At 40.8% G+C, this 16,118-nt stretch overlaps 2 protein-coding genes across 2 annotated transcripts in view; one reads left to right on the forward strand and one right to left on the reverse strand.

Moving 5' to 3' along the window:
• Positions 1-16,118, forward strand: part of ITPRIP (inositol 1,4,5-trisphosphate receptor interacting protein) — a 434,606-nt gene that overhangs the window by 174,015 nt on the left and 244,473 nt on the right. The window lies entirely within an intron of this gene.
• The window catches only part of SORCS3 (sortilin related VPS10 domain containing receptor 3), a 263,753-nt gene that overhangs the window by 169,654 nt on the left and 77,981 nt on the right, over positions 1-16,118 (reverse strand). Inside the window, exon 2 of the mRNA XM_065746766.1 lies at positions 14,339-14,406. Coding sequence (XP_065602838.1) covers positions 14,339-14,406 — 68 coding nt within the window. The remainder of the gene's footprint in view (positions 1-14,338; positions 14,407-16,118) is intronic.

Raw genomic sequence — 16,118 nt, forward strand, 5'->3', positions numbered from 1 at the left:
CAATTATTAACCTTTATGAATGTCATTTTTAAAGATAAGAGTTTGCAACACAGCCTACTGCAGCATTTGCAATGATTTTTGTCACACAGACGAGAGGAAACAGTGACCACTGACTCTGAGATAAAGGTAGCACAAGAAAAATGCCCTAGGAATAGAGGATTTTACCCTTGTCTCTTGGAAATTGTACAGAAATAAAATATTCACAAAATAAATATGGATTGTCTGTACTGACCATGTTATACAGCGAGCCATGAGACGAGATATGAACTCCTCACGTGGAATGAGTAACATTCCTCTGCCCCATCACAAAGTGGTGATGGCACAAAGCTCCCTCTACTTCCTCAGAGAGGCAGATGGTCCACCACAGACTCCCCCTGTCATGGGCACTTCTCAAAACCAACGAAGTTGATCTTGGATGGTTTCCTGTGTCTTACACAAAACAGAAAACAAGCTCTTGTGGGTACAAAGTTAAATGTGCCGTGTTAACTCTGCATTCCTCATAGACGTCTCTTTCACTTTTATTGGTTACAGATAATAGAATCAATGGGATTTTAATCTTCCATGGGACATTTATTCTCTACTCTGCTACAGGCACACTGAATGATGTACCATGGTCCACTGATTACTCTGTATTTTTAACTACTGCATGGTAATAAAAGATTATATCTGGAACTGCATTAACAGATGATCTTCCTGCCTTGGCTCTTAGCCATGCTTACAGCTACAGGTAACCCAAGGAAAATACATGCTCTCTCACAAGTCATCTTTACTGAGACCAGTATCTGGGGCACATCAAGTTCTACAGTTTGCCTGTGATCCCTGAAGTAATTGCCTGAGACTCATAGATGTATCATGGCTTGCTGAAGTCATCAGGAAGCTCATACATGCTCTGGAGCTGAGTCGTGTGACGTGACCACTGTACAGCTGTCCTGTTCCCACACCAGACCCCACAGCCTAAACTTGTGAGCATATAACTCTTCCCCATGCTGTTCTGTCTTCTGCTCTGAATCCGCTGCTCCTGTCGCTCCAGGGCCAACAGTCAATCACAGCCAACAAACAAGCTTCCTTCTTAGAGCAAAACACTGCTATTTCTAGCATTTCTGAGAAATGAAGCAAGAGGTTAAATATTAAGTGCATTTCTCTTTCTATGGGACTAATTACTTTTTGAGAGCTTCAGACTTGTAGTCTTGACCCCACGTTTTAGCCATGGATTGCTCTTCCCTTTTCCATAGCTCTTCAGGTAGCTTTTGAACTATTCAGGGCTTACACTAACTTGTGCCACCAGATTCTCCATTGGAGGTAACAGACAGTGCCAGTACTGCCCTACTTGGACAACAGCAACTTAACTCAGGCCACCTAAGTGAGTTCATGCCATGACCCAGGGTTGCAAAGGGGCACAGCTGAGCTGCACACATCCATTCATCCCAACCAACTCTGCTGTCAAGCACCTAATCCCTGGCAGCAGGTACAGACAGCTGCAAATATTCACATCATTAATGTACCAAGTTTCACTCAGGAACCTTCATAGTACCCATCTCACCGCCAGGAAAAAACTACTGCCTGATTTTGGGTAAGACTTGTCAGTAATGGCATTAACAACAGACCAGCCTCCTTCCTTTAGCTGGTGTCTTATCATCATTTTCCTCACAGATACTCTGAGCTAGACTACAAGATACATACAAAAATATTTATCAACCCTTTTGCAGATCTCAAGATTTCTGGGGCTATGTCCCTGAACTATTACAATGCAGTATCATATCTTCATCTCTGATCAGACCTGCAGGATGCTGAATGACCAGCTCCTGCAGACAGCTTGTTGCCAGATTCAGGCACCTGAGCAGTAAGTTCAGAGATAACTGAAAACAAGCACCTTCTAATATTTACAGAGGCAGTTCTCTAAGGTAACTGGCCCTAATAATCCATTTATAGAGTTGTTCCAAATCTTTTACAGTTTTTATTCTGAAGCAGAAATACTACATGTAAAAATGCACTAACATCCTATGATCTTGGGTTTTATAGGAGCTTTTTTATAGGAACTTTCATTTTTTATTTCTTGGTCAGGCTTACACTGTTAAAAGGTCAACTAACAGATTATTACAGATGAATAAAATATGATAAATAGATAATTCAAAGGCTACCTTCTAGTCTGGGAAAATGTAGCCCTTTGTAAATATTGCTCAGAGGAGTGACTGTTTGATATTGTGTACTTACTAACTTCGTTGAAATCTTAATGAGCATAACATAGAGATAATGAAAGACAGACCAGACTAAAAGAAAGATGGAAATATTTCTGGAACCAATTGTCTTCTAAGCAATGTTTCTCTATCCTTCAGATTATTTATAGCCACTATAAAATTACAGTGCATTAGGGGAAAAAAAACCCACACCAATATAAACAGACACAACCAGTGTTAAAACACTACATTCGACCAGTCATTGTACAAAGCACCAAAGATTATTTGAATTGGTTTGAAGCCTAATTGGAAGGAAAAGAAAAGTCAGGGGAGGAGGAAAAGGGGAAGAGAAAGGAAAAGAACAGCTTACTCAAAGAGAAACAAATCACGAACATTAAAATACAGCTTGGGCTTAACACAGTGAACTGCATCCCCCAGCAACCATGAGATGGCATCAACACAGAAAGGATGCACTGTGAGTATCTGCTGGCTCTTGATCTAGACCTGAGTGTCTGAAGAGCAAGGGGAAGTGTATCTGTGACTTAGAAAGTTCCCTAAAGTCTTTCCATGTAATAAAATCTTGACAGATTTTTGCTTCTAGCAACCTGTCTAGACTCCTCTTGAACCTATGTGAACTTTAGCTTCCAAAACATCCTCCAGCAAGGAGACCCATAGATCAAGTACACACTGCTGTAAGAATGAAAGTCTTCCACTTGTCCTGAACCTCAGTCTGATGCTTCTTTATTCTTTACACAAGCACAGAATGGCTGAGATTGGAAGAGATGTCTAGAGCTCAGCTGGTCCAACCACTCCCTGCACAAGTAGCAGTATCTAGCAATATCTAGCATCACCATGTTCAGACAGCTTTGGAATATCTCTAAGGATGGAGGCTACATGACCCCTCTGGACAATCTCTGACAGTTGTTAGTCACCCCCACAGTAAGAAGTGTTTCCTGATGTTCAGACAGGACCTCTTGTGTTCTCTGTCTCTTGTCCTGCCATCGGGCACAAGTGAAAGGAGTATTTCTCAGTCTGTCTTATGCGCAAAAACAATATGAGATCCCCCTGAGTCTTCTCTTTACCAGGATGAGCAGCCCCAGGTTGCTCAGCCTTTCCTCAAGTAAGAGATGCTTCCTCCCTAGCTTTACTGGAGATTCTATCCACACAAATTAATTTTATAAGACGTGTATTATTTTCTTTTTGGGCATTTCTTTTCAAACTTTCCAAGTCCTACCAGATCTGATCTAGCATGAAAGTTCTTATATGATTTATTATGAAAGTCTTTATTTTGCAATTATCTGTTTGCATATTTATAAGTGAATTCAATGTGTAGTTTTCATTAATACTGGCATACACCCATGTTAAATGTACCTGCTTCTAATCTGTGCCAATGAAAATCCTCAATATGGTAAAAAGAAATCAGAAAAAGACATTAATGAGACCAAAACAAATTCATCTTCAAGTGTGGCTTACTGCAAAAAAAAAGTTTTGCAGTTGGCATCCAAATCTAATTAGAATGTAAGATGAAATAACAAAAGGAGCAGCTCTCTAATGAGAGCAATGGAATTGCTGTTCCAAATGATAAAGAAGAGATGGAATAGCCAATTCCTGTTAACAGATGCAGCTCTGCTGATGCAGCAACAGTCACAACACCCACAGGATCTGCAACAGCAGGTTCTTGGCTACAAAATCCCTCCTGATTGCTGCCTTGCTACTTTTCTAAACAAGTAGGCAAAACACTACAAACACGTTTAACCTGTCAGAGACAAGATCCTGACAAGATAACTCCATGGCAGCTGCAATACTTCAAGAACACACTCAGTTTTGGCACAGTTTCCTCTGGCCTTACCCACCAAAATCACAGGTCTAAATGCCTAAGAAGATTACCTGAACCCCAAAACACATTTCTAATGATAAGGACGCCTCTATTCTTGAGGAACTCATAATCAGAGAATTTCATTAACAAAGTCAGAGAAGATACATCAAATGTACCATATGTAAACTGCAAAATCAGGGGTAACCATATGGTTCTAACACTTTCCCACTCCCCCCAACTCAAATTACATTAAAACACACCAAGACCTTTAAATTTGTATCAACACTAGAATGCCGCTTTCAGTGTTAATTTTCCTACATTTCCTATTCATTCACCCAGCTTTTTGGAATGGAAAGATACGAGATGTGGGCAGAATCTGACTGAAAAGACTGTCTAGAAAATTTAGTTATGTCTAAGTCACCAACTGGATAACGGATTAAGAATTCACCCATGATGTGGAAGACTCAAATCCCGTGGTTGCTTAAGACAGCCACAGTAAGTCAAATAAAAAATCTGTATTGGCCACAAACCTGTCATACAGATGTTTCAGGAAAATTACAAGAAACAGCAAAGACAGCACGATTCCTCTCAACACTCACTCCATCATCTCCTCTCTTGACTCGGAGAGTCAAACCACTAATCCCCTAAAATGCTGCAGCATAACATGTTTTCAGTACAATCTTAGGCTATTCTATCAGAAGCATGAATAGCTCTTGCTGAAGAACAGATAACGAAGAAGGGATAACATTTTTGCAACACTGATCCAAAGGCTGCAGACCTGTCTGTTTCTTGAATGTCATATCATAAAATAATTACCGTAAGCCAGAGGCTACAGCCACACTATCAGGTTTAATAGCCACCAGCAGAAATATCCTCCATTAATTCACTGAGTTCCCCTCTGAAATCCATTATGCTTTTATTATTTCTGCCTCACAACATCCTGTAGCAATGAGTTACACAATTTAATTACTTGTGGAATAAAAAAGCACTTCCTTTTATGCTCATTCAGAGCAAGGGCTTGAACTTGGATCTTCCATGTGTAAGATTAGCATCAGTCCTTTCCCTGGAGAGATTCACAGCCTCTCCTGTTGGAGATCTTTCATGGAACATAAATAATTCAACAGCTGCAGAGGAGAGAGGAAAAGAGAGATGGCTGCTTGGGGCTCTCACCTGAAATGTAAGAAAAAAAATCAAAACAAAGCCCACTTTTGCCCTCTTTTCCATTTTACCTGGAATTCTCTTTTCAACCTAAGAACATTCCTTCAAAAAGTTTTGAATTTTGATAAAATATTTTCCTCTTGACCCCTCTGTTTCTACCCAGAAAACAAGATGTAACCTCAGACTCAAACCAAATTATTAACAGGAACAGACCAAAAACCCAGTAGACTACAAGATCAAAATTAACATGCAATTAAATGACCTTTCTAGGTCTATTTCAGCGCAAACGCTCCTCACCTAAAAGTTTCTGCACCATCTACAATCACTGCCCAGAGCATAAACTCCCAGAGACACATATCTGGAAGTTAATGAGTTCAGCAAAGTAGCCCTGCTTTGAAGCCACAGCAGAGAGGAAACAGTCTAGAAGGTTGCTAAACTGCAAGGAAGATGACTTCTTGATACAGCTGGTGAGAGGGCCTCAACAGGGAAGGTGCTCCCCTAGACCTGCTGCTTACAAACAGGGCTGGTGAGAGAAGTGGTGGTCAGATGCCATCTTGGGCACAGTAACTATGAAATGACAGAGTTCTCAATTCTTGGTGAAATGAGAAGGGTAACAAAACCACTGCCTTGGACTCCTTGGATGGCAGATTTTGGATTGTTTAGGACACTGGCTGAGAGAGTGCCTTACGAGACAGTCCTGAAGGGCAAAGAGGTCCAGAAAGACTGGATGTTCCTCAAGAAGGAACAAGAACCACCATCCCTGTGCACTGTAAGGTGAAATCCAGCTGGCAACCAAACACTAGTAGTGCTCCCAAAAATTCAGTATTGGGACAGTCCTGTTTAATATCTTTATTGATGATCTGGACAAGGGGATTGAGTGCACCCTCAAAGTTTGCAGATGACACCAAGCTGGGAGGAAGTGTTGACCTGCTTGAAGGTAAGAAGGCTCTACAGAGGGATTTGGGATATTGAGGTTCAACAAGACCAAGCTGCCAATTCCTGCACTTCAGTCACACAACCCCATGCAATGCTACGTGCTTAAGGCAGTATCTTTAAAGCTAAATGATGGAAAAGGATCTGGAGGTGCTGATCGTGAGCCAGCAGAGTACTCAAAAGGCCAAGAAGGTTAATGGCACCCTGGTTTGTATCAGAAATAGTGTAGACAGCAGGACCAGGGAGATGATTGTCCCCCTGCACTCAGCCCTGACGAGGCTGCCCCTCAAATACTGTTTTCAGTTTTGGGTCCCTCATTACAAGACAGACACTGAAGCCCTGGAGCCTGTCCAGAGAAGGACAACTAAGCAGTGAAGGAGCTGGAGCACAAGTCCTATGAGTAGTAGCTAAAGGAACCAGGATTGTTTAGTCTGTAGAAGAGTGGACATGGGAGATTTTTTCACTCTCTACAACTCCTATAGAGAGGTGGGGGTTGGCTCAGGTAACTAGCAATAGGATTTAACAAAGTTGAACTAGAGGAGGTTCAGGTTGGATATCTGGAAAATATTCTTCTCTTCAAGAGTGGTAATGGAACAGTCTGCCCAGAGAAGTGATACGGTCACTGTCCTTAGAGGTGTTCAAGAAACAAGTAGTTATGGCATTTGGTCATCTTAGAGGTCTTATCCAACCTTAAAGATAGATTCTACTCTGGTCTATGATTTGTGGATGAAGGGCAGAAGAAAGGATGTGTTGCACTCAGTGAGCTACCTGCATACACAAACATGAACTTCTATGCTATCTATCATCACTGAATGACATCCCTTACAAAACTGAGGGTCCAAGGCAGAAAGTCATCAAAGCCAAGACTTACCTGCGTCTTCAGAGAATCAGAAATAATAATAAAACACTCTGAATATTACTAAAAGTTTTTAATTAACAGCCTTGTTAAAACACCATTACAATCTGCAGTTTTGTTTTTATTAATTCTATCTGATTCAGCAGGAATTCCACCAAGGAATAGGGATGAGCAGATGCAGGGAGAAGCACATTAATAAATCATAAGTGTCATTAAAATTTGTAAACTAACATCTTCTGGGAAGTCTTCGCAATTAGTCTCAGAGCTATTTTGGCAAACAAAAGATTATCAAATCCAAAAGGTCCCATGTCCCATGATGAAATTGCCACCCCCATAGAAAGGTCATTGATGGAACAATTAAGAGACACAATAAATGGGGCATCCAGAAGACTGGTTCACACAAGACAGATGAGCTCCATGAAACAAGACTAAAGCGTTTTAATAAACAAGGGGGGGGGGGGGGGGGGGGACGACTTGCACCTGTGCACCACCCAAAGACAAGTAGAAAAGCTTTTAGACTCACATTTGCTGGGTTACTACTTTTTGGATGGCCTTGCATTGTCTCCCTCAGTTCCCTACATCTCTGAGGCAATATTAACTTAACTACTTGCTAAAGCAAGGGAAGGAGACAGAAGATTCTCTACAGCAGTCAAAGAATGAAGTAAGATCATCTTATTTCCTATTACCTATTACTGATTATGCATGATTCTAAAACATGGTATGAAATTTAAGAAAATCCTAATAATTTTCATTATTGGTTCCCAAAACAAGTGTTTAAAACAGTCTTAGAACAGTTTTAACTGATTTTATCTGTTTTGCTGCAATGCCAGCATCTCTTTTAAATAATGAACTGCAAAGAACGCATGCTCTGAACAATACCTGGAATATTCAAGGAGGAAGAACCCTGCAGTTTCCTCCTCTCTGGATTTTATTCTCCCCTCTCCCTCTTTTTTAATCCCATGGACATGTATATCTGGCCATGTAGCCCTATCAAACCAAGACAATATCATATACACATTTCCAGAAGTCAGAACAAGTAAAAGACCTGTTTAAGTCTCTCAGATACCACAATTGGAAGGATAATGAATCACCAGAAGAGCAGTTTTGAAACAGGTCATAATTAGTTACTTCAAATGGCTTCACTTGTACAGTGGGATACAAAGGTGAATGGCTATCACTATCTAATGATCTGCAATTTGTAACCCTCTCATCACAGATACCCTCTAAACCAGGGAACATAGAGAGGCTAAGCCACCCCTTCATCACTGTTAATAGGTATGAAAAGAGCACAGAAAAGCCTTTACATTTGGTCTTTCACAAGCATTTAGTATCCCCTTAGCGTTCCTAAGGCAATGCCCTTTGCCCATTAATTTCTCTCCTGGCTGATACTCAACAACTCTTTCCAGCTGTCAAGCTTTTCTCTCTCCTCCTTCTGAGCTAGGACCCACTTTCTGATGCTTGTTACAACACACGTGCAGCTGGACAAACACAGATGTCAAGTGTCCCTGCCAAGCCTGATAAGTCAGCCTGAGCAAGAGAACAAGACCTATTTCTCCAAAATAAGCAAGCACTTAACCATGAGAGCAAAGAATAAATTTCCCACTTGGTTCAGGAATGCTGTGTCTTCTGTTCTTCACAGGTAATGACCACATAGCTATTTGGGCCAAGAAACTGTTTCTTACTGAACAGCCACGACCCCCATTTGGCAGCACCTAGCTCAGGAACAGACCAACACAAAGCTACTGCACAGCTCTCCAGTAGCTCAAGCATGGCTTCCATGCATGGCATGGCATCCAGCAACTAACAAACAGGCTGCACTGAGCCAAGGCAACCTGAATCACCCACTGCAGACAAAATACATATCAGCAGGAGTACTAGAGATAAAAGAACTGAATTATCCTGGGACTCTACTCTAGTTCCACACAAATCTCAACTGCGGGTGCTGAGAGCACTGTTGAGCAACCCTTACTCACACTGCACTCCTTTAAAAAAAAAAAAGTCACTAAACTTTTGGAGATCCTGCTTTTTGAACCTGAGACAGGTAAAGGATGTGCGTGAATATCCAAGCCAGCTCCTTCCCTCCATGCATAGATAGCTGACTGCAGATATGATGAAACCTTTCTTTTCATCAGCAGATTAATTCTTTATTTTGCTACTCTGTTAAAAATGCCAAATAAGATGCAGTAACAGGAAGCATTATTACTCTGAAAATCAGCTCTATTAATTGTATGCCTCAATACAGTCCTCCAGAAAACAGCATCTATTTGAGATGCATGTTGTCAGCTTAATAGTGAAAAACAATAGATACAATCAAATCTGACAATATTGCAGGGAGATGCCAGCTGGTCGTTGGAGACTATTTCACTTCAGAAAATTCCAGTGAAACCACACTGCCCCATTTCAGGATAGTGATGCTGAGCAAGAGGTGGTGGCACAAGCCAGGAATTGCCTATCTCAGCTCCACAGTCTAAGCAATGCACTGCCAATAGAGAAGAAGCCCTTCAAATGAAGTTCTGGCTGGGCCATGACCTGGTTCAAGATGAGCTTCATTCCAAAGGATGGCATGGAAATTTCAGTCATGCTCATTGAATCTCCTGATCTCTCCCTTCATCCTCACCTGTCTTGTAGACAGGTAAATTTAGAGCAGGGAGATTAAACCCCAGCTCTGAAGGTGAGCCAAGGCTACACCATTTCACACCTGCAGGGCAGCACTATCTGAAGCCAGCTACACGTGTGCTGCATGAACCTAAGGCTCAGAAAGCAGCATGAACAAATGCTAGAGGTACACCAAAAGATGCTGGTGGCCTCTGAAGATAGTACAGGAGATTAAAATGCAAGGATATAGGCAGAAATACCATATAACCTCATGGTAATTCAAACTGAATTGAATAGAAGAACAGCGCAAGAGATAAGGCAGCTTGCAACCAAGTTGAGTGGTTTGTTTTTTTTTCTCTCTGCTTTAAGATTAGTGTGGTAGCTGATATGTTTTGCAGCTGTCTCCTGTAAAAAGCTGAAAGTTTTTTTCTAAATCTACACAGATCTGAGAAGACAGACCAATCTCTTCAGGCCCAGCAGCCACAAGAATAAAAAAAACAAAACCAAAAAACACAATGGAGGAATTTTTGCTGCCATAGAAACACAATTTCTTGGTTAATAAGCAAGAAAACAAAAATAAATTTATGTAAAAATACCTTTAGTAATATTTTAGCATCTTACAAAAGAGTCAGTTATTATTTTCAGTATGGGTTAATGCATGGGATAGCATTATATGCCATCAAATTATTTAGCCTGGGACCAGAGACAGAGGACAGAAATTCCAGGGGACCAATCAAAGGTGGGTAAAATGGCAGCAGGGACTCAGAGCTGACACGTACAAGTGCTCACACTTCAGAGGAAAATTTGAACTATTCCCCACTGCCTAATTAGCTGATGTGCTGCATTCATGGCCATCCCATGGAACATAACATATGGAACATAAATAAATCTCTAGTATCTTGGGCTTCTCTTGTCTGTTGTATTACCCTTTTGTTTCTTTGCATTCATTGGAGATTGAAAGTTCCCTTGGGATGGAGACTGCCTTTTTAGCTACCAGAAGTCAAATAATTAGAACTGCTCCTGGATACTAAATAAGGTGACAGCAGAAGAAAAATAACATAAAGAAACAAGCAAACAACAACAACAAACAGCAACTAAACACTCCTATTCTAGTTATTTTAGAAGAAAAACTGCTCATCCTATGCTGTCTAAAAGAGATGAAAACACTTGAAATATTGCAATAACTTTAAATGTTTATACAGAAAGTTCACAAATCTCAGAAGTGTACAGATCAAATAGGACATAGGACAAGCAAGGAAATCTCGTAAGATTCCTCTGCTTGTAAAAATTTCTGAATTCTTGAAGTCCACAGAATAAGAAAAGGAGCTCAATATATTCCTGATTATTCACACTCATAAACAAAAAGGAAACAACTGGATAGAAACAAGCTTAACTAATGAAAAGACTTTATGCCTTCTGTCTAACCTACTGAGCACCCCATATATTACATCTGAGCACAGCATACATTTGAAACCAAACCTCATCTATCACAGTCACAACACCTGGAAGCATTATGAACAAGCATTTCAAGAAATACACCATTGAACAGACTTTTTTCTTCATGTCCTAATGAAATTTGTTTGAAATTTTCCACAGAAAAACAGGCTAAAAAACTCAGTCTTCAACTGTTGCTTGTGAAATGATGTCTTTTAAACAATCCTTTTTGTATATCCAACCCTTTAAAATTCCCCTGGGTTTGAGAGATACCTTCTGAGATCACAGCTCCATGAGGCAGCCTGGTTGCTACTCTTTGCAGACACAGTTCCTATTTTACGACAGACAACGGTTGCATGATCACATTCATCACGGGAGCTGAAATTGGGTGCAGGGATCCTGGCTGACAGAGGGTTTGGGAACTGGAGGTTCTCCAATAGTACTTCAAATCAAAATCACTCTAGATTACAGATTAAGAGGGAAGACTGTTTTCCACTTAATAATAATGAAGCGTTCACTAAAAGGAAAATGCTACAGAAAACATAGTTCTATTTCTTAATCCAACTTTTAAATAAAAGCAGACAGAATGCTAGCTGGATTCTCAAGAACTAGCAACGTAGATAATTTGTTAGGAAATGAGAAGCAATGAAATGTTGCTATACCTTAAAAGCTTACCTAATTTTACAACTATATATCCTGCCTTTATGAAAACATCTCTCACAACAAATTTTGATAACTCATGCTGTCACAAGTTCAATCACAATAAGGTAGCTTTCCTTCACAGGAGGAAAAAACATTAAAAAAATCTCCTCTCTCTTAGTGAAAAAAACAAAACTATAAACCCCAACTGACAGACATTCCTTGTTACCAAGAAGAGATGCAAGATTCACAATATGGAAGGAAGTATGTTTTTCCTTGAAGCTGACTGCCTCAAGGCTGGCTGCTCCAGGAGCAACTGAGGCTTTTTCTGTGATATTTTTGGGCCTCAGAAACATGGATTTACCTACTAGAGCTACATCTGTGCTCCTGCATTCAAATGCTGACTAGCATTTCCTCTGTCTAAATTTTTATCAGCTTGATAGAGGAGCAGTATCCAATATAACTTTTAATTCTATCCTGTTCTTGCTCTCTTTTTTAATTACATTCAGGATATTTTTGTATCGATTTACTTGTCCTTATATTTACATGCAGGGATTACAAATTTCTTATATAGCATTTTCCATTAAAAGAAGTATCTTATGCTATAACCCAGGGGAAACAGAACAAAAGCTTTCGATGCATGAAGCAGGCAGAGGCATGATGATATTTGAAGACTGCATTCCACTCCACTCTGTCCTTTGAAGCACTGTTGTGTCCTTCTTTTCTCTCTCTCACAAAAGCCACTCCTTTCTTATGGCAGTAACTGTTTGCCAAGTGCTCAGTATAGGCATCACAGTACTGCTCAGATGGACAGGGTACTTGGTTAGGAGAAAAAAACAATCCAGTCCCAGAAAACAGGAAAAGAAGAAATAATAATGGAAATTATCATCCTGCTGATGATAACATGATATTTGCATTCAACACAGCCCACCCAGCTCCTGCAACTCAAAGCTGATTTTGAAAGATTCTACAGAAAAATAAATAACTAAAGCAAATGTATGGTCAGAAGACTAAAATTAGCTCTGCAATGACAGATCTTCCTTGTGAAATTTTCAGGTTCTCAAAAACTGAGAAAGCGTTAAAAACTATCTACTTATACAATTCAAAGTTTCAGGCACCTTAATGTAGAAATGGAACAGAATATCCTGAGAAAGGTAGTCTCTCTCAGCTTATTGCTTCCACACAGTATCTGTTTCTCTTGCTACAATATCCTTACCAAAGAAAATCAAAGCTGGTCTCTAAGAAACCACACTTCCCTCTGAAGTGTAGAATCCTGAATTTTGCAGGTGGGAAACTAATGTTTAGAGCCCAGAAACTCTAGCTCTTACTTTGACCATTTCTCCCTGGAAAATAACCCTCGAAAAGAACCCAGGAATTCTGACTTCTCCACCCCTCTGAGTCTCTAGACCACACAAAGGTTTCTGTTTCACTGCAGAAGAGTGACAGAGGTGCCTCAGAACCACCTGAAACCCATTCACAAGTCAGCGCATTTCCCAGGATGATCAAATACCCAATTTCTGTCACTGGGAAAACATCAAGAGTGTTGCTGCTGTTACCTTTCTGTATTGCTCAGGTACTGCTGCAAGATCAGTATTAGGACAGAATTTGTCTGCCTGTTACATTATTTATGCAGAGCAGATTGCCAAGCAATTACATTTAAAGTACAATCACAGTGCCATTTGTACTTGCTAGGTAAAGAGGAAAAAGTTTTTAAGGCTTAAATATCTTGAAAAGTACCAGAGTAAGTGGAAATTATCGTGTTCTCTCTTATTAGCTGCATGGTTATTTATACCTTTGGAGCTTGCCACTGTACAGCACAATTAGGCTTTGGAGTAACTGTGCAAACTGAGAAGTTTCAAGAGCTCTACTGAACAATTAACCCTTCAATGTATTAATGAAGATGATCCCACATCACACTCCCAAAATAGGAGCTTTCAAATTAACTAGGAAGAAAGGATAGTAGCCCACCTGCTCAGAAGCTGCTTACTTACACCTGGAGCAGTGGTTACAAAACAGCAACAACTTTCACCAACAATTCCTGGATGTTGGGCAACCTCCATAATAGAAAAGGTAAATCTAACACAAAGCACTGGTGCTTCCTCCAATGCCTCTGCCACACTCCCTCTTCCCAACACACTCCATCTCCTGCACACGATCAGAAACTTGACAGATGACAGGCACATGACATTATCTGAGTTTACCCACAGTTCTGAGGATGCCAGTACCTCACTGTGATCTTATACTTTGGTGGCTGCTGCCCTCAAAGCCTCAGGCATCACCGATTCACTGCCAAAATGAACATTTCAGATCACGAGGCTGAGGAACGTGGCTGAGATCTGCTAAGTCCACACCAGGTACTGGATTGCAAATAATCTTAAACACTTCCTCCAGTAAGCATGTACCATCTACAGAGAGTATTCTCATTACCAGCATGGTGGCAGAGGCTCCAGGGAATGAAGAGAGGAACTCAAGAGGACTGAATGAAACCAAGCTCCTCTGGGCATCAAGGAAACACCTTACATCAAGACAGCCTCACATATGCACACTTCAGTCTGTCAAATCAATGCTTTCTCAATCACGTGTCCACCTTCAAAAAGCAATTTCACGTTTATCTTGTATTCCTTCCCCTCTCCTCCATAGATAAGCTCCAATTGCCCTTGCTCACCTTCCAGTTTTACAAGAGCCACAATGCACCCATACAAGGCAGTGTTGTGTTCTGTGTGATTTGCTTACCTCCACAGAGAGCTCTCGGTAACGCTTCCCAAGTTAAAGTCATAGAGCTTGGTCAGAATGAGAATCACCTAGAAAAGAAAGGGAAAAGAAAGAAAAAGAGGTTTCCTTAAACTGTGTAACAATACATAAAGCATCTGAAATCACCCAAAGGAGAGCTTAACATTTATCCATTAAAGTTGCAGTATTATGAGATCAAGAGGAAAAAAAAAGAAAAAAAAAAAAGGAAAATCATTATCCTAGTGCATCATGTAACCAGTAACATTTATTTTAATCACAGAGATGTTCTGCATTTTAAATAAAACCTACCAACATGAATTAACTGAACATTGTGAGTTGCCTTCTCTATATCTATGTTATTTAAGGCCAGGAATGGGATTGGGTGCACCCTTGTTAAACCAACAGCCCAATCAGAAAATACACTTGACAGTTTCCTTTTTCTCTCAAGATGCTGATGTGAACCACGTAGTCACCATGGAAAGTAATGGCAAGTTTGTTTATGAAGATCCCTGTCCAGCAAAGTAGTCCATTTTGCCCAGAACTACCTTTGCTGTAACAAGGACCTTACTACTCCAGAAGATATTTTTTATTTTCTCCCTCCCTCTTCCTCCTCCCACAACAGTGGGACTTGCCACTCCTTTTGTTTGGGTCTCCTAGCTGAAAGGTGTTGGGTGAAGACTGGGTGAGAAGTCTTAAAGCTTCGCAGAAAGGAAAAATACCAAAGGATTAATGAATATCACAAAGGCTGCAGCAGTTTGTTACCATCAGCATAATACCAGGAAGACACCTGTTCAAATTGTAAGGACCTTGGTACGTGACTATGCAGGCAGTGCCCAACTTAATAGCTTTTGAAAAGATGCTCTGAGCATCCCTCTCTCTACTGGATTCACAGAACCCTCCCCAGTTGCATTTTTTCCTTTTATTTCCCAATGCAGAGACCTTTAGGAGGGAAATAAAAGCCAAGCTGCTTCCAGCAGGGTGTGAAAAGAAACCTGCCAGGCAGATTTGAGTCAGCATATGCAAGCCCATGTCAGCCTAAACTGTTTCTGTGCAGTGGGGAAATAAGGACAATGCCTTTTTTTATTGCAACTTAAACCCTGCACACACCTTCCCATACAAATGAAGAACCAGATGCCAGTCACAGCCACTGAGATACATACACAGCATCCACTTACACCAAAGAATGGAAGCAGCACAGCCTGCTCACAACTGAAACCTGATGAGTGATGTTTTTAGAACGCACCCCACAACCCCACAGAAATTCTCTCAAGAGGCTCTCAGAAGCCATGCCCTACAGCACAACCATTGCCTTGCCAAGTGACTCCCTATTGCTCACAGCTCTGGAGAGGTTTCATAAAGGTATTTTCCGTCTTTTGACACCTAAATCACCATGAAACCAGCAGGACTTCTAATGAAGCCAGCAGATCCTGGATCCCTAAGCTACTTGAAGGAAGCTTCCCTTCCCTATTCTGCTGAAATTTGATCAGGATAATTCTTCCAGAAGTTGCAGTTCCAAATGGAGGCAGCATCCATAATCCTCCAGCGTTCTGTACGCCTCTCCTCACATCCCCTGTGCTCTGTATTTTTGAAGATATCAACTGTCTGCAGTAAACCCTGCAAACATCAGGATAATGCCAGCTCTGCAGGAGGGGGCCGAATCCTACTCAGCTCCTGGGTATAAATCCGAAGTAAAGGCATCTTATTTAGTAGGACTTGTAGGAATTGCCACCCAGGATGCCTGACTGTTGTTAAGGTGTGGAGAACAAAAGAAAAACCATCCCTT

The sequence above is a fragment of the Cyrtonyx montezumae genome, unplaced genomic scaffold (genome assembly GCF_038088225.1).
Source record: "Cyrtonyx montezumae isolate F1298 unplaced genomic scaffold, pur_monq_1.0 scaffold_4, whole genome shotgun sequence".
NCBI lineage: Eukaryota > Metazoa > Chordata > Aves > Galliformes > Odontophoridae > Cyrtonyx > Cyrtonyx montezumae.